This window comes from Ylistrum balloti, unplaced genomic scaffold (assembly GCF_031769215.1).
Source record: "Ylistrum balloti isolate Yb309-2 unplaced genomic scaffold, AGI_CSIRO_Ybal_v1 Utg369620, whole genome shotgun sequence".
Classification (NCBI taxonomy): domain Eukaryota; kingdom Metazoa; phylum Mollusca; class Bivalvia; order Pectinida; family Pectinidae; genus Ylistrum; species Ylistrum balloti.
Window position 1 is genome coordinate 230,563 of NW_026781891.1, and position 24,823 is coordinate 255,385.

The 24,823-nt window shown below is 34.6% G+C and overlaps 2 protein-coding genes across 2 annotated transcripts; one reads left to right on the forward strand and one right to left on the reverse strand.

Annotated features, from left to right (window-relative positions):
* Positions 1-1,152: 1,152 nt before the first annotated feature.
* On the forward strand, positions 1,153-12,734 carry LOC132549610 (putative neutral sphingomyelinase). The gene is made up of 8 exons (XM_060213559.1): positions 1,153-1,187; positions 2,578-2,680; positions 3,027-3,103; positions 6,224-6,407; positions 6,909-7,118; positions 10,459-10,582; positions 11,267-11,386; positions 12,175-12,734. Exons 1-8 carry the CDS (start codon positions 1,153-1,155, stop codon positions 12,498-12,500), a joined length of 1,179 nt encoding a protein of 392 aa, XP_060069542.1. The 3' UTR covers positions 12,501-12,734.
* Positions 12,735-13,758: 1,024 nt separating this feature from the next.
* On the reverse strand, positions 13,759-20,944 carry LOC132549539 (deoxyribose-phosphate aldolase-like). Its single transcript, XM_060213481.1, has 8 exons — positions 20,901-20,944; positions 19,163-19,260; positions 18,512-18,659; positions 18,080-18,178; positions 17,191-17,325; positions 16,506-16,634; positions 15,771-15,883; positions 13,759-15,466 (listed from the first exon to the last, which is right to left on the reverse strand). The coding sequence occupies exons 1-8, from the start codon at positions 20,929-20,931 to the stop codon at positions 15,260-15,262; spliced, it is 960 nt and encodes a 319-aa protein (XP_060069464.1). The 5' UTR covers positions 20,932-20,944; the 3' UTR covers positions 13,759-15,259.
* Between the last annotated feature and the right edge of the window lie 3,879 nt (positions 20,945-24,823).

Here is a 24,823-nt window from a genome sequence, read left to right on the forward strand (position 1 = left end):
TGCTCCCTGAATTAGGATGACGATATGGCTTGCCATATTTCATAAAAAGTTGTGATTAATGTTATGTGAAAAATGAATAATGATATTACGTGTAGAAAAAATGCATTTCTAGCATTTTATTGTGAAACACAAGCCTTTTCATGTAATGTGGTGATATAACACTGCTCTTTATTCTCTAAATATAACTTTCTCAGCTTGATTTTTAAGGGTCCGTAGATTTATGCACAGTGTTTCATTTAGATATCACTTTTTGAACGATTATTATTGATATCCGATACTTTTATATATAGTCGAAACTCGTTATCTCGAAATTCAAGGGACAGTGGAAAATATTTCGACTTATCCGTATTTCGACTCAAACGAAGTACAAGGTTGACGATATCAGTTTCTTACGAAGTAAGGCTACGATTGCACGAAAAATATCGTACATTAACATGATACTCGAAATGGCAGTAAATAAATAAATGAATTAATCCTACTTTCTCTTTTTATTGTTTATTCATCCAAATAACAAAACTTGTAATAACAACTCTAATCAAATGCAATTGTACTCGCGTCGTTCCGTCCCCACACGTGTACAATACCCTTACTGACCAAACATATATATGTGTAAACATCCCCCACCCCCACCTCCTTCTTCAAATGATCTTCAAAAGAATCAAACATGATGTATGTACACATTGTATATTTAGAAGTTTGAAAAAGAAATGTGTTTAAATACAAAATACATGTTCAACAATGAATTAAGGTTTTTATCGTAAGGTGCCGCTTAGATTCATATGTACCTTGGGTTACAGTCTTTGAGAATCCAAAAGAATTATTGTCAGTCTACAAATATGTGTCTTGAATGCGGTCCTAAAAAAAACATTAAAACCTGGTACGTATATTCTACAGTTTAAAGTTTGGTGCAATTAAGGTATATCAGAATTATAGAAACATGCGGAATGACTACATGTCTTTGTGATACAGTATTTTGCTAATCTGATATTTAAGGAGTGAATATATCCAGGGACGTTCCGACACAGGCTACTTTCATTTTCGATGTATATTCGGATTTCTCGGGTTTTAACGTCACTAACGACGGATGTTTACTTTTACCTTCGGATTGCTCTAGACTTTTCTATATTTATTTAGCATTCCAGTGGACCTAAAATGTCGCAGCTGAAGGTTCTAACCCTGAATTGCTGGTACGTATACTTTACACGTGTAAAGGCAACACACATACATAAGCATTACAGGACATCTTTATTGTACAAACTGTCACAAAATTATTGTAATTTTACGCTCGTATTTGCGGAAGTGGTAAAGTAAGAGCGAGTGTCATCCATTTTTTAGTCTATTCACAGGTGTGTGTTTCACTGAAAGTTAAATTTCCAACTCTGTGGTAGATGCATTTCCATAACAGATATTTTATTTAAGAAGTTCTCTCTATATAGTCTAAGCTAAGCACGGATTGTTTACATATTGGTGTATATTTTACACAGTGACCATTATTTTGCTCACAGCAGCCTTGCAATATAACCTACGCCCACCAGTCTCAATTTTTTGTCATTAGAAATGTGGTCACTTTCCAATTGAATGTTAGAAGCTGTTAGAAATGTGCAACAAAAAATGAACAATTGAAAGTAATGCCTGTAAAATGTTTTTGCTATCTGCTTATTCTTTTCAATCCCTTTAGTCAGGTGGTATGGTGTCCAGCTGGAAATCAAAGGGTCCCTAGATCAAGCCCAAGTGGGAGTTGGGTATTTTACATTACTCCTTCCTATTGCATATTAAGTTTAGAAGTTGAAAGTTGAGGTTGCCGTACTAGTCTTGTCCTGAGAGAATTCACCATTAATCAAGTAGTAGATTGTCCAGTTAAGACTGAGGGGTCACTAGTTTGAGCCCCGATGGAGGCAGGATATTTTTCATTACTCCTACCTACATGATTTATAGAATTGGTGCTATTTACCACTCCGACAGTAGACATTTTAGGAGATAGAAATGCTTGCATTAATGATATCACACTTGTGATGATGGATTGTCATCGAAGTTGAAGACTTTGTACAAACTCTTGCAGAACCTGTAGCAAGTTGATTTTTATTACACCTTATTTTTTACACTACGATTAACGTTCTGACCATGATCTACTAGACATTTTTGGTTTGTAGATCATTATAACAAATTATCTGCACATACTTGCCAGTGTAAAATAGCCTGTGTCATTTGGTTTTGATTCACAATGTAAAACATGTTCCAGACCTATGTATATATTTACCTCAAGAGAGATAATTGTTTATTATGTCCCCCAAGCGAAGTGGCCAAATTTTAGATATTGTCTGTGATGTTTTAAAAATTTACTTTCTCATTTCCATTCAAAATTGGTGTCTACATGTTCGGCATGACTGGAGGTCTGATTATTGTGATCATTTACTGCTGAAGGGGTCGTCTGGGGGACATTTGCAATGGTCCCCATTACAATTAGTACTTGTTAGAAAAAAATACATCTGACTTAGCGAGTGACTTGGCTTAAGGAACTGTATGTTCTGGTGTATACCTCACTTAATCTCTCTTGTTTAAAACTGTTTGTTCTTAAAGGGGTGTTCCTACCCCAATAGCATGCCAACTGCGCTTGGAAAGGATGACAGCGATTGGTGACCGCCTAAAACGAGGAGATTACGACTTGGTTGTCCTTCAGGAGGTCAGTATAAATGGTTGGTGAGAATGCAAACTTTTCAACCATTCAATATTTCAACATTTATCATAGTTGTACAAGTCAGACACAATACCTATTGTTCAAAATGCCAGTTTTCATTGTCAATTTATAGAAATTACAATGAAATACTGAAGCTGGATTACATGTCCAAAGGTATATCAGAGTTACCTCCCTTCTCACTATATACTTTTCCTCGAGATATCAATCTATCAATGCTAATGAAAAGATATTATGGAAAATACTTCATATTTCAAAATTTGATATTTAACTGAAGATGTTTCATTGTTGTGAATGGACAAATGTAATTGTCAAATATGACTGTTGTTTGTAGGTTTGGGATAAAGCTGACTTCAAAATATTACTAGACAGAGTGTCAGGAGTGTTTGTCTACAATCACTACTTCTACAGGTAAAATTTTTAGCAGTAATTTTATTTCTATGCTTTTCACACTGAAAGTATCACACATGACTGCTTATTGTCTCTTCTGGATAATGTTTATATATAGCAATTATATCTGATGCATGAATTTATCATTGCAGTTATTTTGCCAAAAAGTGATAATGCACTAAAAACTCCTTTGTGCTAAATTAAGGACATTTACAGTAAATATTCATGATTGGATTTTATCTTAATTGATTTGTAAACACAAAACAGGTGAAAATACGTAAATACTTTAACACTTCAAGCCTCAGATGGTTCCTAACATTTGTGTGAAAATCTATTACAGATTTCAAGAAAGGAACACAAACATACCTGATCCTCCCTTCGGGGGGTCAGTGTTCAAATTTCTCCAACTTCATGTTTTCTTACAAGTTTGATACTGTTTTACCCCTAGGCCTCCAAGCTTGAACTGAGAAAGGTTTTATGCCCCAGACTGCCTAACTGGAACTTGAAAGGTTTATGCCTGCAGGCCTCCTAACTATAACTAACAGAGTTTTAATGTCCCAGGCCTCTTGTCCTAACTATAACAAAGATAACTGTTTTGCTCCAATGCCTCCAAGCTCAAACTGAGAAAGGTTTTATGCCCCAGACTGCCTAACTGGAACTTGATAGGTTTATGCCTGGAATGCCTCCTTACTAGAACTAACAAAGGTTTAATGTCCCAGGCCTATTTTCTTAACTATAGCTGAGATAACTGTGTTGCTGCCCTCCCCCCGACCTCCAAGCTCAAACTAAGAAAAGTTGTATGCCCCCAGACTGCTTAACTTGAACTTCGTAGGTTTAAGCCTGCAGGCCCCCTAACTAGAACTAACAGAGGTTTGATGTCTCAGGCCTCTTGTCTTAGCAACAAAGGCGATAACTGTTTTGCTCCAAGGCCTCCACTCTTCTTAACTGGAATTTGATATGTTTTAAGCCTGTAAGCCTCCTAACTAGAACTAACAAAGGTTTGATGTCTCCTATGTATTGTGCCCTCAGGCCGTTGACTAGAAATTGGATATTTTTATGCTCGCAGGACTCCTAAATAATTAAGTATTTTGATCATGAAAAGGTTGAATACTACAGAAATCCATATCAGTATTTTGGTTGATTTTATGTAGAACTGTGCCTGAAGCACAAAATCTGAATTAAAAGTGATTTGCATTGTCTCCTCCGCTCCTCTGCCCTTTCTTCCACTCCTATCATCATAGTGACGCTTGCCCTTGACAAAATTATCATACACTCATTTCATCTTTATCTGTCATGACATTGCGGATTTTTTGCAATGAAAGCGTTTGTCACATATGACGTCACGGATAAGGGCGATAACTCAGTCAAGGCCTTTGTGTTTCGCAAGATCGACTGAAGAACGGCAGTTTTTAAAAACTCAATTAACCTACCAAACACTCTAAATTTGTGTAAAATAGCACGTTTTTGTTTTTTATGATACTTTTATAACACTCTGGCATCATCGGCAGTTATTTTATTGGTTTTGGCTTTCTGTCACCTTTAATGCATCTTTTTAGGTCATCTGACCCAAAGGGTCAAAATGACTGATAGCCATTGTGCATCATGGGTCGTGTGTTAAATTTTTCTTTAAAACACTACTCCTCTTTCATACATGAATGGATTTCAACCAGATTTGGTCTGATGCATCATTTGGTGAGGGTTATCATTTCAGAATTTTGATTCAACTCCTAGGGATTTGGGGACGGAGTCCCAAAAGGGGAGTTGATGAAATTAGATTTAAAACTTCCTTTCTGTCTGGGTGGATTTCAACAAGCTATGGCCTGAATCATAAGTTAGGATAGGCAATTATTTCGTAAATTCATAAATTTGATTTTACTCTTAGGGACTTGGGGGTGGGTCCCCAAAAGGGAAAATAAGACAACATTTTGTTTCAAAATGTTACTTCTTTTTAATGCTTAAATAGATTTTAACCAAATTTGGTCTGAAACATCATTGAGAGTGGAGAATCATTTCTTAACTTCAGAAAATTGATTTGACCCCTACAGACTTTGGGATGGGGGCTCCAAAATGAGAAATTAGTCAATATTTTGCATCAAATCCCTATTCTTTCTTAATGCTATAATAGAATGGGTTTCAACCAGATGCTTTAATAGAACTTGAGAGTTTCAACCCTTAGATTGGGGGAAGGCCCCCAAATGTTGAAATTAGACAATATTTTGCTTCAAAATGCTATTCTTTCTTGATGCTTGAATGATTTTAACGAAATTTGGTCTGAAACATCTTTGAGAGTGTAGAATCATTTCTTAAATTCAAAAAGTTGATGAACTTCAGAGAGATAAGTTAGTCAATACTTTCCTTCAAAAACCTTGATGCTTAAATTTGGGAAACATCATTAAGAGTGGAGAAGCAATTTTTTAAATTCAGAAAGTTGTTTCAACACCTAAGGACTCAGGGACGGGACCCCGAACAGGGAAGTTAGACAAGATTTTGCTTCAAAATACTACTGTTTCTTAATGCTTTAATGGATTTCACCAAATTCAGTCTAAAACATCACTGAGAGTGGGGAATAATTTCTTAAATTCAGAAAGTTTATGTGAACCCTAGTTAATAGAAATGACCTTGTTCTGCTTAAAAAAGTTACAGGGATTAGATGTGTTAAAATCTTAAAATGACTTCTTCTCACTAACCAAAAGGGCAATGATGATGATATTAGGCCTATAGCATGCTAGGATGGAGGGCTACCAACTTTGTCAATATGAATGACATTGACCCACTTTCAAGGTCACAGGGGTCAAATGTGTTGAAGTACTGAAGCTACTTCTTCTCAATAACCAAATGGCCAATGACTACATGTTTGCAGAAAATGTCTCTATGAACCAGCCAATGTCTTCAAAGTAAGCTGAGGTGTAGTTGAGCAACTTATTTAAGGCCTATTTTGCCTCTTTCATATATAGGTCTTTATAGTCAGATCACTGTTAAGGCCCATGGGCCTTTTGTATGGTGTATTTTTATGTTGTCTTTTAGATTTTTATGAATAGATATCTATGTCAAATGTTGTCTTAAAGGTATACTGTTGTAAAATAATTGGTCTCAAACCGAAAATGTCATTCACTTAACTCTGTTGTTCTGACACCCTTTCAGCGGGGCTATTGGAAGTGGAGTGTGTGTGTTCTCCAAGTTTCCAATCCTGGAATCCTTTTATTATCGTTTCTCACTGAATGGCTACGCCCACAAGGTGTTTCATGGTGACTGGTTTGGAGGAAAAGGTGTGGGAATGTGTATTGTTAAGTTCCAGGACTTCAGGCTTGGTCTCTTTTGTACTCATGTAAGTGTAGCTGACTGACTATCCTGATATTGTGGTTGGTTTATAAGTCACATAGAATTAGAAATAAATGTCTATAAAAAGATCAACCTCGAATAACAAAAAGATGTTATTGTGTCATTGTAGTGAAAAAAAACATGGAAGTACATCTGTGCTATATTTTGTATTTTGCTTTTTATTTAAGATATAATTTGTTGACTAAATTACTCTCATCATTGACTAAAATTTGTGGACTATTGAACTTACCGTACGATTGCACCGGACATTGGATCTCTTTTCCTTTGTAAAATTTAAAATAATGAGCTTCATAGTATTCTTTTAACATTGATATATTACAAACATACTCAGTATTCTATAGAATGCTTCAAAATTTTTTTAAAAAATCTGAAATATTTAATGTTAATATGACAAGTGATTGCAGTGTCTTGTTTATTTATAGATTTTGTATAGAGATGAAATGATAATAAATACAACAGGAAAGGTATTTTGTATGCTTTGTTTCAGCTCCATGCAGAGTATAGTGAAGCAGATGACGAATACTTGGCTCACAGAGTCTCACAAGCGTTTGAAATGAGTCAGCTGATTAAACTCACAGCAACCAAGCACCTGTGTGACTTTGTTGTCACTGCGGGAGATTTCAATCTCCAGCCAACAGATTTGGGATATAAACTCCTTAGAGAAAATGCAAAGCTACGTGATGCATGGCTAGAGCTAGTAAGTGTGAACAGAATAAATTTTGAAAGTGAAGCATCGCTTACTAATTGACCTCTTGAAGATCTGTAATGAAACTAAATACTAAAGAGTCATTTTCAATGTACATGTATCAGATATTTAACATAAGTCACAGCAGTGTTAGGATCCAGATCCTTATAAAACTGGATCTTCAGTCTGTGCATGTTCTGGCCAAATTTCCTATACCATCTGACCTAGTGCTAGCAATATTGCACCATGAATGCACAATTGTAGGTCCCATATACATAATGGAAAAATTTGGTCAACATGACCTTGACCTTTGATACCAATCATATAGTGATAAATGTTTTATTTGAATTAATTCTTCACTATTTTAATCAAGTGTTGCCACTGTTACACTGTGAATGTACATTTAGACGGAATGTTGCATAGTAAAATGGGTTGGAAGATGGTACAGTGGTCATGCACTCAGCTTTGACCTAGTCAACTGAGATTCACTTACCCAATCATATGTGAAATGTATGGGGTCTTCTGCAGGACCACATGGGTTTTCCTTGGATGTTCTTGTTTCCTCACACAGTAAGACCCACTTTCATCCAGGTCAACAAGAATAATTGATATAAGATAGTATAACTTGTTTTCCAGTTTTTGTAAAAAATAGATATGAAGTTTATATTATGTCTTATAAAATTAGGGGACTGTGACCTTGAATTTGGTCCTCAAAATTGTATTGTTTTCTAAAACTATATTTCCTATACAGTTTGACCTGGTGTTACCAAAGTCTTGACACAATATCACAATGACCTTGGGTTGGCCAGGTGTCATTAAATATAATTCTGTTGTGTTAACTTTGACCTTAGACATTGATAATGTAAATAGCTTGTTTGGATCATACTATTTAACCTAGTACCACCATTACTTTGCCTTGTAAATAAGGTAACATCAGTGCTTTAAGAAAAATGTTGTTTATTGAAATTGTTTATCATATCTTTCCTTCTGGAATTCATATTCATATGACAAGAAATAGGCTGATGTGACTTGTGCTTAGTGTTAAATACCGTCTCTGCCAATATCAGAAAACATGTTCCTTTAGCTCAGCTGGTAGAGCTGTGGATGACACACCAGAGACCTCAGTTCAATTTCTGTATGGGAAATTATCATGAACTTGTTTTTCCCAGTTCTTCCTCACTTACATCCAGTATATTCTGATAGATGGTGGAATTAAGAGTCTTGATTGAGATTTAGGAAATCTTTTGAAAAGCAGGAAGAATTCTGTTAAAAGAGTAGGTCATTTTTACATGAGTGTTAAATACAGTCTCAAGTTATCTCCTGGCTGAAAGAGCGTGTTGTATAAATAACTAAACAAATACATAGACTGCTACATCCACAATTTATTGGTCAGCTCACAACAAATAAACAAAAGAAGAATGGAGAATATATCATACCCAGTGGTATATATTCTGTGCCATTGTAAGTGCTAGTATAAACTGAACATGTCACTTGATGCAGTGCTGTTATGCTGTCTGCTGCTCAGACACTCCTCGACACTACCTCGGTGAAATACTGGCCAGCCTCTGCCTAGGTGTACACCATCATGGTCCACAAACTATCCCCACTTCACCTTCACCTTTACTGCGATATCTAGCTCTCACCTGTGGAATGGTCTAGACCGCTGACCTGAGGATAAGATAACTAACATTTACCACATATCTATAATACACAATGTATACAAATACAGGTAGATATTACAGGTGACACCTGAATAACTCAAACACACGTGAACATTCATTACGTGCCTCAAATGTCTTCCTGACCCAGATACAATTTTGCTTTGCACAACAATTCATGGCTTTACACACATATTCATCACAAAACAAATATGTTCATTCAGTGACCCATCCACTCTCCATACTTACAAAACATGGCACCTTCTGACTAAAACACTGGTAAACTTATAAACTCATTCACAATCTACAATGTACACAACAAATTATTACATAAAAAAGTTTAAATTTTCAAAATTATGATATTCATCAGACTATGAATATATATACAAGTCATGCCAAACAAAAATACTTTTCCAATAATGCACTCCCCCATCCCTTATAAAGTAGGATGCCCCGTCCTTCCCGTCCAACAAGATGAATACAGTAAATAATCCACATTCCACATGAAACTCAATTTAACAGAAATCATTTTATTGTCCCACTTCATCACTTCCCACATATGTCATGTTCTGTGTATGGTATGTCCCACATAACACATATTCTACCAACTCTTTAATATGTGATGAGCTTGTCACCGCAGATTCTCCATCTGGCCCAGCATCATCTTGTTTTCACTTCCTCATGCCGGTATCATTTCACTGGTATGCTGCATTGAATGGCTACATCCACAATGACAACGTCTGGTTGCTGCTCTTCTAAAACTATAGGCGTACAGTCCTGCATCTCATTCCCAGTTGTTAGCTCACCTGGCCTGAAGGGACAAGTGAGTTATTGGTATACTGCAGCATATGTCTGTCTGTCAACTTTTTCTACAAATCGCAACAAGTCATGAATGACATGGTGGATTTAAACTAAAATTTGTCAAAAGCATCCTTGGTGAAAGGGGGATCATGCTGTATAAAAGGTGGGTCTTGGCCCCAAGGGGCCTGAGGGGTGGGGCCACAAAGGGGAAATTTAGCATGTTCTTTAAAATACTACAATTCCCATAGGAATCATTTGATGTGCTCAAATTTGGTCTGAAGCATTCCTGGGTTAAGGGGAATCAATTTTGTATACAGAGTAGGTCTTGGCCCTCTGGATCCATGTTTATCCAATGAGACCCACTGAATGGGTCCTGTAGCAATTTTTTTGTCCAAATTTAGTCTACAGCATTCTGGGGTAAAGGGAAATCAATTTTGTGTAAATAGTTGGTCTTGGCCCCATGCCGCAGTGCCCAATAGGGGAAATAGAGCAAATTAGATGATTGTACTTTCATTATGAAACTTAAATCGCTGGAATTGTGCCCAGAGGGATTTCAGCTCGCTCCCCTCAGTGCTGACATCCTTCCAATCAGGTGGATTCCCTGTTGGACCCAGTCAACTATTTGACTGATTGTTTTGTCTTTCTTTTGAGCTTCAGTAATCGGCTTGTAAAACTATTTTACATTCCCAAAATTATTCTTTACAGGTAAAAGTACTGATGATACTTAATTAATAGAAATACAGGTAAATTTTACAGACAGCACCTAATTAATAGAAACACATGTGAACATTAATTTCATTAAGAATGTGTACTATCGCGGTTTTTTTTCATATGTATCAGATATGCTGGAATATTAAACTGTTTATTGAAGGCAAACCGATTGTATCTTTCAGAATGATGAGACAGATTCTGGTAAAACTTGTGATATTCCCAGTAACTATTTCACAACTCCAGCTCAGCTGAAAGTTTGTCCTAATGGCAAGAGGCTGGACTACATCCTGTTTAGGAACAATGAAGGTGAACTGTCTCTTCTTAAAGACAGAATTTTAACTCATATGGTATTTGTTCTGGATATAAAATTAAATAATTTTCATACTGAAACATATCTATCATTGGCTTTAAAAGATGTGTAACATCAAATTAAAATTTTTTGGCAAATTATGAAACATTCAGTTAATTAAGGAAAATCAAATTTTCCAATAAACAAGGCTTCAGGAAGTAAAATCTCACATAAGGGCAAAATTGATGAAAATTCTTCTTCACTTGTGTGTCTTTTGTCCAGTCTTTCAGATGGCAGGTGGTAGACACTACTGGTGGACTTTAAGTCCCTGTGGTTCGCTGTAACATGCTTGCCACGTTTTTATTAATTTGAATAGTGACCCAGTTCAGAATTTACACATGTACTTGACATTTTTTCTAAAATTGTCTGATAAATGAAAATTACAAAATCTATCCAATTTTTTTAATGCTACACCTCCCTGTCTAGTGAGTTTGACTTTTCATTCTGTCACTTTGGTGTTTTGCTCAGTTGCCTCCTAGGCTTCAAAATTTAGGTCCTTAGCATTTCTGACGAGTCCTAGAAGGATGAAACAGCTGTATAATGCAGTTTAATGCATTGTCTTGCTGTACTGTATCTAACACTTAATTATTAAAAGGTGCTTTTCACTTGTATGTCTCTAGTATAGTCTTTCTTTGACTCAGGCACTAGTGTGGAGGTAGTGAACTGTCAGGTTACCATGGGGAAGATACCAGGACACCCGTATAACTACTCTGACCATGAAGGAGTCGGTGCCACCCTAAACATCTCCAAAGGCAACAATGGTCAGTTGATATCTAAGCTATATCTCACTATACCACCAAGAAAAAAGAACCACAAACTATCGATATATTTTATAAAATGCATGGTTTAGTAATTACCATTTATTGATGTCAAAATGTAAAAATTACAGATTTGAAGTGCCATGGTTAAAGTTACTGAAAAGTAAGATAAATTTATTATTTGAGGCTGGCAATTAGGATGAAAAGCCTAGAGTCACCTAGAAAAAAAAACCAGAATGGTCATAAAAACAGCCATGTTTTGTGGCAGTTTCAAATTAAAGCAGTATTTTGAGTCATAAAAAGGGTTCATCTGTGTTGAAAATTCATATATGCTCTGTACTTTTGATCCCAGGTTTTGGAAATATCTCTAAAATCATTATATTATTTTGAGGTCAGATATTGTAAGGAAAAACTGAAATATTTAGCACACAAAACATCTCGCTCACAGAAGGGTCTTCATGTGGGCTTATTACTGAACATCATTTTATGGTATACAGCTTTACTTGGCAACTACTGGATCATAGCAAGTTTGTTGTGATTAATTTTTACCAAGCAGACTATTATTTTATGCTATTCTTTAATAATCATCGATTGTCTTTGACTTAATAATTGTGATTTTTTTCCCCAAATTTGTTTCGATCTCTATAGTTGTGAAAGTTAATTATGTGAATGAAAATTGGTAAACTATACATATTATTTGTTTTGCTGATATTGCGATATATGTGGATGGTTTTAATGGGCATGTATATGCTAGATAAAAATAGTATGTATTTTGAACGTTTCCATTGCAGCACCTCATGATAATGGCGACCCTACCCGCTTGGAACCATTATTGTCAGAAGCCAAGAGCCTTATAGAGCGGGGAATTGGAAAAGTGTCATCAAACAGTCAGTTCTACACAATCTTGGCCATCATATCTGTATGTCTGCTGTATATGTTGTCCTCCCTCGACATCCCGCCCTGGCTTGGTCTGTTCCGTGGCATGTTATTGGTGGCCCTCACACTGTTGTTTGGGTTCTGTATATGGAATAAGGCTATCCTCAGCCGTATAGAAACACATGGACTTATGGCCACAAAGAATGATATCAGAAATCTTCTTAACTCTCAAAAAAGTTAGTGTGTAGTGGAGATCTTTTGGTACAATCATTGTTTACAAACTCTACACATATCAACATATTCACCCACACATAATTTAACACATCATAACATACTTTAATCATTTTCCCAAAATGAAACCAAGATTATTTTCTGAAATATCACAAATGTTCCAAAGATTACTTTATATGTACGTTCATAAGCTTATATTTACAGTATTTATTTTGAATGAAGTCTGATTATTGAATTGAGAAGGACCAAGATTTTGTAAATCAAATACAGAAATTAAGTATAAAATTGTGCAACAATATCATGAAAAAACAAGATATCAATATATAATTTTGATAATTTTCCTTATATATGGGACCAGGAAGAAATTTGTGTTTGATAATCTACATATTATTTGAATTAATTATCAGTATTGTTTGAGTGTAAAATGTTTGACATATCAGAGATAAATGGAAATGTACATGTATAATGTACCATGTAATAAAATGAGGCCTTAACATCACTTTACAATTTGTTTTAATTGTTACTGTTTGCATTTTTAAACCAAAAGCTTTAATACAGGTACTGGAATTGATATACAATATAGAATAAATGGATGTTTCTGATAATATGTATATTTCTTGACCCAAAGAATATCTTTTACTTATCGGGAAAAATCATCTTTCAGTTGTTTCGAATATGGTAGTCACATATTTCATCATGTTACATCGTTACAGGTAGTATTAAACAATGTTGTATATTGTAATGTATGTTATATATCAATGCATCGTAATTCTGTTCTGTGAATAGCCTCAGTGGTAACATCATTGGTAATAGCAGTCTAGTCTCTTAGTGCTGTTTATATAGCATAATGGTGCAGCCAGCTATGTACTTCCTTGTAATGTAAGCTTGGCCTGGAGTTTGTCCGTCAACTCTCCCAATCAGATCTGCTTTATATCGAATTTGAAGTAAATGTTGCTTCGTATTGCATATTGATTAGTATCATTGTCATCTGTCAATTAGCCATATGTGTAACCAATATGGCTGGGAAACCCCGGGCTTGTCTGTTTGGTGATCTTGATTATTTATTTATTTTATAATTAATTCATATTTTGTGGTTAATATGTAAAAATAATCACCTGATTAGTACCCCACTACCTGTACTATAGCCAAGGTAATACTGACATCGTTATGTTACAAAGTACAGCTTGACACCTTCTTTATGTTGTGAGAGTGATGTGTAAATGAAAAAAAAACTGAAAAAATTATGATGTAATAAAAACTAAAGGAAATTTTGTCTTTGCATTTATCTTTATTGAAGTATATTGTACATACAAACTTAATTGTACAATACAAACTAGCACTTTTTGTGTTTATATATTTCATAAGGGTAACAATTCACCATACAGCACAAAGTGTATCAAACACAAAACTAAATAGGACAAAACACATAACAAACAAAAAACACAAGAACCAAAACATACTGAACAAATTTAAAACACATTCAAACAAGGCAGTTGTTACCATGGAAAAAGAAATGTCTAGCACTGGTATCAATAAATGAGGATCAATTCAGCAGGGTATAAATCAAAATAATCAGACATACTAAGGTAATCAATAATGAGTTTGCTTTTCAAAATGAAGGTCAAGGCTTGTCAAAAAACAACAGACTACAAGATAAATTCCTATTTCAAGAAAAAAAACTAGTAAAAAGGTTAAAACATTATCAATAAAATTATCACTGCCAATGAATCATATATTTTAAGTTACAAAAATGATCGTTTGAGTACTATCCACATCCATATTTAAACACATACCAAAATCCATTTGGTAAGAGTAATAGAGTTACAAAATCTTCAATTCAACAAAGGAGATTCTAAATACAAAAATATGTTTCTCTCACTAAAATGACTACCTCTGACAGTGAGGTATGTTAGTTAATGAAATTCTCTGGAGAATTCAGTAAGAACACAATTTAATTGCTATCACAAAGACATTTAGACTTTTCTCCCGAGGTTTGTTCTACACTCTTTCATATATACATGTATGATGATAGTAACATACCTCCTTTTATCTATGATGATAACTACAAATATTACGAACTCTATAGATATACACTAATTATATATATATATACTAGCAGCTTACAGAACATATGTTTGATAAAAAATACCAATTATTTCATTGGATGTTGTAATGAATTCCTGATTACATACCACTGGGAGAATAAAAAAATAAGTACCTACTCTTAATTTTGAGTACAAGTGAAATGACTAGATTTTTATTTAGTGAATGTACTCATTAGTTCTAGAGTATATAACCTTATGTAAAATAATATGAAATCCCTTATTGACATTGAGTGTACACAGATAATCACTGTAGGTTATCAAAACAATATCAGGTGTCAATATTCAAACATGTCTTCAACTTTGAGTCTTGAATATTTTCAAATACCATGTATAAATAAGGGAAAATATCAAAGTTGAAAGGCACTTTTTTATTTTAAGTTTTTAAATCATCTTAAATTGTAGTTATACATTTGTAGAAGGAAACAACTTCTGGATAAATCAATTCCATGATAATCTTCATAAAGTCTTTCTCGAAATAAATTTACTTCCTGTTTTAATAACTAACCGGGTACATGATTTTCCTCTTATAAAAATTAAGTACAAATTACGTTCTCACTTAAAAGGATTATACTTGTATGATACTCACACAGCATCAAACATTTTGAAATAATTGAACCATGGTCTTTTAGCTAGCACTAAACATCTTCACACATAGGTATCCATTTTAAGACATTGGAAATTCATGGGCAGCTGCGTAATTTCCATACACATGATGATACAGCTGTCGTTCAATGTCAATCAACAGAGAACTGGCCCCTATCCTGAACATGTCACTGTTGAGCCAATCGTCACCGAGCTCTTCTTTCATCAGGATGAGCCAGGCACAGGAATCCTTAGCAGTACGGATACCACCAGCTGGCTTGAACCCAACCTATTAACACACAAATATTCCAAAGTTACAAATGAAAGCACTAGAATTTAATGATTTCTGATTAACATGTAAGCTTTCTGTATATCATATTTTCACAATGACAAATAGAAATTAATATTTCTGTTGCTAAACTGCTATTGATGTTAAAGCTATTTAAATTTGGAATGACTTCAAGTGAAGATGGCTTATTCATTTTTTACAGCATATTTTGATATCAACAACAAACACATTCTCTTATAATGTTACACAGCGTTTGAATTCCAATGCTCCAACAACATGCTGTTCTGCGGACTTTTTATCATACCTTAAAACCTGTTTTTTGGTAATACTCCCGGATAGCCCTCACCATCACCAAGGCAACAGGGAAGATGGCATTTACACCCTCCTTTCCAGTGGAGGTCTTTATGAAATCAGCACCTACATATACAAATAATCAGAAACATTTGTCAATCAAAGTATGGTTTCATTTTTCAAACATCAGTTAAAGAGATAATTGACATGTTGAAAATATGATTTTCTTATTGGTAGAAATACACCAACTTGGAAAATGTTGCAATTTCTATGCAAGTATGCCTTATTTATTCATAAATATGAAGTGTATTTCAGCACTGCCAATATTATCAACATATTTCTTTTCATTTTATTCTCTACAATATCCTTTATATTTATATCTTGATATAATGTCAAAACACTTAATAACAAAACTTTGCAGGAGTAACAGAATAACAAGGTTTTCCAGTACTTAAATCAATATATGCACTCATCCCAGAAAACACAGTAAAAATTCTTTAAAAAGTTAAGAACAGCTATGAAATTTCATGTACATATTACAAATTTCTACATGCCTATTATTTTCATGTTAAAGGCATATAAACCAGCATCAGATCCCAGTACTTTTAATTAATAAAGTATAATCTTCAAACATATGCCATATTAACCATAGTATGGCACAAGCTCCTGTGCTTAATGTGTCCCTCCTACAAGGTTTGCTAATATGATGTGTGATTAATACCATTATAATACCAATAGGTGTACTGACCTGCCATCATACAGACAAGACTAGCCTTGTACACATTGGTCATGTTTCCCAGTTCTCCAGTAGCCAGGATGGTCTTTAGATGGGCATCACCACAAGCCTCCTTCATAGCACGTACCTCATTGTACACACCTGAAGAAAGACATCTAGACTGAAGAACATTCTGTAAAACTTGTCCACCAAACTTATATACACATCTATATTGCCTTGCTTAAGCACACAATTACAAACTTTCTCCCTGTAACTGAGGTACAAAATAAAATCCCTTTCAAAGATTGTTTCAGAGAGTGACACCGATAGTAATTTAGTTTTTTTGTTTGACAATGTTAATATGAACACAATTTAACTACTGTATTTCAATTTTGACAACATTTCAAAATGTTTGAAAGGAACAACCAGTTTGCAGGATTTTTCTCAGAGTGTCTCATCCATTTTCATTCGAAATGCATCGTGATATAATTGTTAGGTCGTTCAATGTAATGATAACATTGACAAACTCAAATTTTCATGTAATGGAATTCATTGATCATTAGAGTAATAGATGGTTGTCTGGCATGATTCACTTAACTATGTACATATGTATATCAAAATATGAGTACAATTTCTCTCTATCCAGTTTGTATGTATACCTATTTCAGTCCTGTTATATAACTTAGACAATACCAGTTTTATCAACTAGGATACCTACCTAACCAATCACCAGACAATGCATACTGTCGGTTTATCACAATATCTATCTCAGATGCGCCATCACTAACTGCAAGTCTGATCTCCTCAAGTCTTGTCTTCAGTGGCATCTGTCCTGATGGAAAACCGGTAGCCACTGAAACAGGAAGAACAACATGAAATTTCTTCTGTGTTAAATACAATCACTGATTCAGCATCATGTGTTCCAGATTCTTACTACTTTTTGTGAATATAAGAATAAAGTAAAACAATATCAAGATTTTTATTGGGGGATATTTATAAATACTTGATTGACATATACTTATTATGTCTTTACAAATGATATACATACTTTATTTTTATATAATGTATTAAAAAAATCTAGTTTCTTCTGGTTAAAATACCAGGCCCATGTTACATGAAGTTTAGTTAGAGTAACCACTGGTTAGTGAAAAAAAATTGTTGCCAATAAAAACTGAGAGTATTAAAGGCAAAAATTAAAATTCAAAATATATTAATCAAACCTGTCTGAATGAATCTACAACTATGAAATGATAAATATAGTTTTAAATTTTGTTCGAATCACATCTGAAAAATTTCACTAACCACTAGTTATACCTATCCAGTCTTAAAACAACTGGGGTTGTAAAACATCTGTCAAGATGTCTAACTTCTGATGAAAGAGCCAAAGGAAACAAATCAACTAATGCCATAAAACACAGAGCTAATACATCTATTGTGTACAACCATTATTGATCTGTTTTGAGAAATACAGACAGCCACCCAAACTACATCTAACTTTTGATAATATTAAAAACTTGAGGTAGGGAAAAACATTTTTTTAACCATAATTTGTCATCCCAGTTTGATGTTATACAATGTTACAAAATGTTTAACCTGTGTAACCTTACCTGATGCAATAGGTATGTGTGAAGCATTTGCTGCCTTTAAGTATTTCTTACACTCAGCCACTCTGTTGGGATACACACAGACAGCTCCAACTGTCAATCCTTAAACAAAAAAAATTAATCTCTTCATTTTCATTGCGATTACACAATTTTTCAATGAAATCATCTTGCAAGAAGAAGTCTGCATAATTAACGTCTGGTATAACGACATGAAAGGAAAGGAGAAAAAAGGAATCAAATTGTAACTGTAAATCAACAACATACACTGTATTTCTCCTTTCTAGTCCAGTGGACAGCAAATAAACTTAACATCAGTGAGTGGGATTATTACACAAATGTAATGTATGATTTGCTGATATTACTTCTGAAACTAACAGATATGATTGTACCTTTTACCTAACATTAATTTATTATCAGACAAGCATAATAACTCACCTTGGTCCTTCATTCCCAGTGCACTGATTAAATCATCACGCACAGGGTTTGCTGCTTTAAAACAAAGTCGACTGACATTAGTGGCTGTGTCGTCTCCAGAGAGTGTGGTCAGATCTATACATGTTACCGCTCGCAACAGCCACGCCGCCTATAAATACACAAACCAAATGTTTTAACCACAAAATCATATTCCTCAGTTACAACTGAAGTATTTGGGTGGCTCATCATCGACAAGATACCTAAAGTGGTTATGAGATATTTAACTGTATCATTGTATTTTGTTTTGATTTTTGTTGAAATATCTAACAGAGTGAAATGCCATTACCCATAACACACCTGTAGATAGCTCACATTCTGATGGGCGTTTAACATTGAAAAATCAATCAAGATTCACAATCAACTTTTTACTAACCAAACAATAACATTGACAGCTAAAACTATTACAGCTGATCACTCTACTTTATCTTTTTGTGTATCTGACTTGTAAGTTGTTACAATTACACTAACAAATAAAGTTTTACAATTGGTTACTTCAGTACCTGACATGCCACTGTTTTTTACCTGTGCGTCTAGCTGCCAGGGTTTCACAACTCAACTATACAACACTGACAAGTCATGTCTGATATTGCACTGATCACTGTAATTACTGACCTGCCATTGTTTTTTAACTGTGCGCCGTGCTGCCAGAGTCTCACATCTCCGTTTCACTGCTGGTAAGTTTACACACACATTCTCTAACCAACAGGCATCTGAAAGATCACACCAGACGAAATAATTGACTACATTAACTGATCAATATGGCAGTTAGAAATTAAATTATTAGTAAGGATGATCAAAGCAAACACCAGTTTGGGCTAATACTGGAAATAATCTGTTTACTAATCCTGTTACAGTACCAGGTATACTGTAAAATCATCAATTGGTATTTATTTTCATTGAATTCATGGCTACTCTAAAACCATGATTTCATATATCCATGCAATGATAAACAGATAAGCTGATATGGCTTATAATACCAGTGGATTTTGTGAGCAAGATTTATACACAAAATAAAAAGTGCCAAACAAAAAGCATATTTTTCGGAAACCAACAAAATTTGAGCTCATCAAAAGTAACTCATTTCACAGTAGCCTATTCCAAACAAAGAAAACATCATAAAAGTAATGTTAAGCATAGACATTTATCATTCATGTCAAAATGATTGTAAAGATGATACTAAGGTGGTTGCTGGGTCATGGATGGACATTAACTTCATAGATTCAGTGTTGTCATTGGTAACAATTAATTGGGTCAGCATGGTTTCCTACCAGGTAATTTATAATAGAAGTGTGATGTCCAACCAATGGAAATTAGAGTTTATCAATGAATAATGAAGTATACCAAAGTTATGATACACATACATATGTGGTAAATCAGGCACCAAACTCAGTAACTTTTATTAATTCTAACCCCGAACATACCATGTAATACAGTTATATTGTCTAGTATGCTGGTTTTGTCACAATGACAGGTTTCCAGGTGAGGCACATGGCAAGCCTTATATCTGTGCTCTAAATAAAGGGGGTATTTCATCAGGACCATTGAAAACTGCCTGCAGAGACCGGGCAACCTTGGATGGCCTGGGGTATGTTGTATGCCAGTCCAATCCAGAGAACAGCTATATTACAACATTACAACATGAGCAGGACCACTGACTCATAAAGAGGGAAAAGCATAACTCCTCTTCTGGCCACAACTCCAGCTTCTTCGGTAAAATTAGGGATGCTCAACCATAAACAAACAAACCTGGGTGTAACGGTTTTGACAACAGGAAAAGGTCTAACTGTAATGTCGCTAATGATGAGGACAATGGGGGCAGTGCATGACTATGATTAATTGTACTATATGTATTTTTTACGTTTTGCCTAGTTTGTGTGAATCAACGCCACAAAACGTCAAAATATCTTACGAGTGGTATCAGGGAAGAAGAAACTTGGGCTAGGTATATGGTCACAATACATGTATGTACAGCCTGCCATATCTACTGATAACTTCCAGGCAACACAAGCATACTACCGCCAGTGGATAAGATAAAAGCTTAACTCGTTCAAATATATATATAAAAAAAAAACATGCGTATATCAATTCCATTACTTTATATCCGTGAAATGACCAGCATATTATGGAAAAGTTTCCATTAAAAAAATTGACCCTACTCTTGGCCTAGTTTGCAGACGACTGCAGAAACACTAATAAGTAGGTCAAACTAATGTTTCCAAAATAAACGCATTTGTCGAAATTGACATCAATGTTGTTTTGTTTGGTTGTATGTTTTCGTGTCATGATACCTTTCGGTAAATATCAACCATGCTAAATTTTCGAAAATTTGTAAAAAAAACACAGAAATTACCAAACTCTGTCCCCGGATTCCTTGCTGCCATCTCGTCAACACGATTTAGTCCCAGTCTAAAAGATGCTTGCACTCATTTACATCCTGAAAGGCAGTCTCGCCATATGAAAGCGTCTGGGTGACCTATAGAGAGCTGATTGCGAATTTAGTGTAAAAAAGGTTTTTTTTATTTGGTTATAAATGTAACTTTTAAATTTTCCGACAATGATTTGTTTTATAAGGCAACAAGACTTAGTCTACATATAAAATGAAGAGGCACATGTATACAGATACATGTACATGCACGTATGTTTGTACTACAGGATGTTTTTGAAATTTTCTTTCTGCCTATTTGCAGATACTATGGACTTAAACTATCTGAATTAATCATTTAATAATTATGAATAAATGACAATGTACAGAATACTGATATTGTTTATTAAATCATAAGGCAAAAGGGAACAAGATTGTCCCGATAATGTATTTACCTTTTTTCTTTCATGTAAGTGATGTGATACGTTATACAAAAATGAAGCAGGATTTCCTGGTACCGGTTCGTAAAAGATTTAGCTTAATCAATCTTATATTAACATGCTTCGTTTTGCACACATATCGTAGCGTACCTACCTCCGGCGTATGTCACTAAGTTTTGTTTCTACTCTGAATCATCTTTAAACAATCTTCATACAAGTACATAGTAGCTACCCATACCCCTGCGCGCATGTCACTTTATTTCGGAATCGTAAATTTTTCTTGATTGATCATAATTAAATCCTTTTATCATATATCTTTGTCAAATTATAAATCTTAATTACATGTCTAGTTGTATACTTACATAAAATCATTTTAAACCTACCATATATTACACCTACCTCTAGCGTATATTGGTAGATTTATTTCCCTTGTTTTATCTTCATTAAAGCTTATACATAACATCTACCTCTGACGTGTGTCGTAAGATATAGTCTCGTTTCACTTACGTTTCATTCTCAAATATTAAATTAACATTTACCACATGTCAAATATTTATCAAATATTACACCTACCTCTAGCAATTGTCGTCAGATATTTCCCTAAGTGTTTCATCTCCATTTTAATCCTCATATATAATAGCTACCTCTAGCATTTGTCGGCAGATGTTTTTATTTCTGTTAACACCATTTAATATTCATATATTATGATTTACCTTGGCGGATGTCGACAAATATTTCCATTGCTAAATATTATTTAATCTACATAAAGTATAACCCACTTCTATCGTACATTTATATCGTCAGATATTTCCTTAATTTTAACATCATTTAATCACGAGAACGTGTTACTGTTCTTGTAGTGATACATATATAAGCTTGTTCATAAACACAGAAAAGAATATAAATCTTTATTTTATTAGTGACTGGCAACTGTTTTATATTTTCAGTGTGCTTTATTGTCCGGTGTCCAGGCAAGTTCAGACTAGTCAGATTGCGCGCCATAAAAAAATTCTTTACTTTCTTCCGCCGTCGAGGTTTCCGACACGTTTCTCGAAAACCATTGGAAGGAATTCAACGGAACTTTACAAAAGTATTATGGTATGAGAGGGAACGTGCAAGAGCATTTTTTTTCATTTGCGATCGGTCATCTGACTTGTCAACTGCAGCCTAATTGGTCAATTCACATGCTGTCAGATTTTTATGAAAATTTCTACAAACAAACACAAAACGCTGATGTTTATTTTCTTATTGGACAAACTTACTGCCCTACACAGACGACTAATATTGTGATAATCAAATATTGTTTCATTTTCATCACATTTCATATAAATCTTAATTTAACACTATGGACAACAATTACGAATCCTTTCTCTCTCTCTGCCACCCCCCCCCCCCTAAAATATGTAGTTAGTGTATTTGTTGCCATATGGCTATTACGTTGTCTAACTATATTTTGTTATATATTAGTACTTATTAGTATTACCATGGCACATCTGTTGTGTATGTATATAATAATATCTTGAAATCATTTCAAGCATAGTTTTATCACATTAGACGTTTGTTAAAATTAGTACTTATTAGTATTACCTTGGCACATCTGTTGTGTATGTATATAACGGTCATAGTCTTCAAAGGGAAAAAAAAAACGCACATAAACAGATAGGGTTACCAATACCAGTGAGGTGAAATACAAAAAGCCTGTATATATCTGATAATAATAATCAATAATTTCCAATTTTCTGCTATTATGATATAAAAAAAAATAGGTGGTAACGATAATTATTATGTTAATATTCCAACGGAGGTGAAGAAAAACGAGAGTTTATGGAGAAAATGATATGATCTACAATTGAAGTCTAAATGGCTTCTTGGAGTATCAGATGATTCAAATGATTTTTCTATATTATGAAGTTGTTCGTGAAGATGAGACGAGAAAAATTAAAAATATAAAAAAAAATAATAATAAATAAATAAAAAGAGGGCAACATTTTTTTGCGATCGATACGAGATACACTGATTTGCACTCCGAGTTAACCCTGTGATAATGCGAGCATCATGTTGTGTAGAATCCAGAAAATTTAATTCTCTCTAGTTATCGTTTACCATTACAATGTCTGTCACGATTTTCCAATTGTTTTCCTGTTTTTGGTGAAACTTTACTTTTTCATCTCACTGCTGTTTGATCAAACAGTTACACGTGTTTTAGTAAATATACTATTTATTTGCAAGACATAAATTTCACCAACGACAAAAAAACAACAACTAAAAACAACACAGGTGCAGCTAAAACATTATGCGCGAAAAACACGTGCATTTTCGTTCTTGACCTACACCTTTAAACATGAAAAACACTCACATATGACCAACCAATCAAAACTGAGCATATGTTTAAATGGCGTATACCGACAAGTGTGGGCCTATGAGTGAATTCTAAGGAAAATGGTGTCCTGTGTACCTTTATGAGGATTATATACTGTCGATACACACTGTGGATGTTACCCTAAATATTATTTACAAATATAATGTAAGTATTTGGACACCTTATTAAACAAATGCATGATTTATTTTCAATAAATTCGATCATATACAAGTGAGTTCAATCGGTACATCTGCGTGTAGGTTTCTGGCAAATAACAGTATTACTTCCTTGTAACGGCAGGAATTTGTCAAAACGGAACGTTTTAACTTATCAATTTACATTAAATGTATGTACGTTTGTGTAAATATCTGCATTTTATCGATAACGCTTCAAACAAATGCCCTAATATAGCACGAAGCTAACAGTGCTGAATACTCGAATCAAGCAAAGTTATAACACAGGTGTTAAACAGAGCACGTCGTGTAAATATTACACGTGCTTTGCGTGATTATCTTCTTCAGTTCGTTCTTGCCTGATCACAACTCTAGATCTGTCGTTATTTTGAAAATACTCCGTTTCATATTTCAATTTTCAAGGCGATATGCTCTAAAGTCCTTTAGTGTAATTATACTATTGTACAGAGTGAGAAGAAAATGAAATGAAAACTTGTTTTGTAAACATATATATTATGAACAATGTATATGTAACTGCCACACCCTTCCTTTAATTGATGCCATCATTGTCATCCACGATCCATCTCAGATACTGCCCCTATCATACAATGTTGTGACTTCCCGTACATTACCGCCCCTCATCTACAATACTGCCCCTCCCATACAATGCTACCCCTCCCCTACCATGCTGCCCTTCACCTATAACGCTGCCTCTCCCCAACAATGCCGCCAGTAGCCTACCATGCTGCCCCTCCCATACAACGCTGCCCCTCCCTTACAAGGCTGCTCCTCCCTTACAATGCTGCCCCTCCCCTACAATGCTACCCCTCCCCTACACCGCTGCCCCTCCCTTACAAGGCTGCTCCTCCCTTACAATGCTGCCCCTCCCCTACAGTGCTGCCCTTCCCATCCAATGCTGCCCCTCATCTACAATGCTGC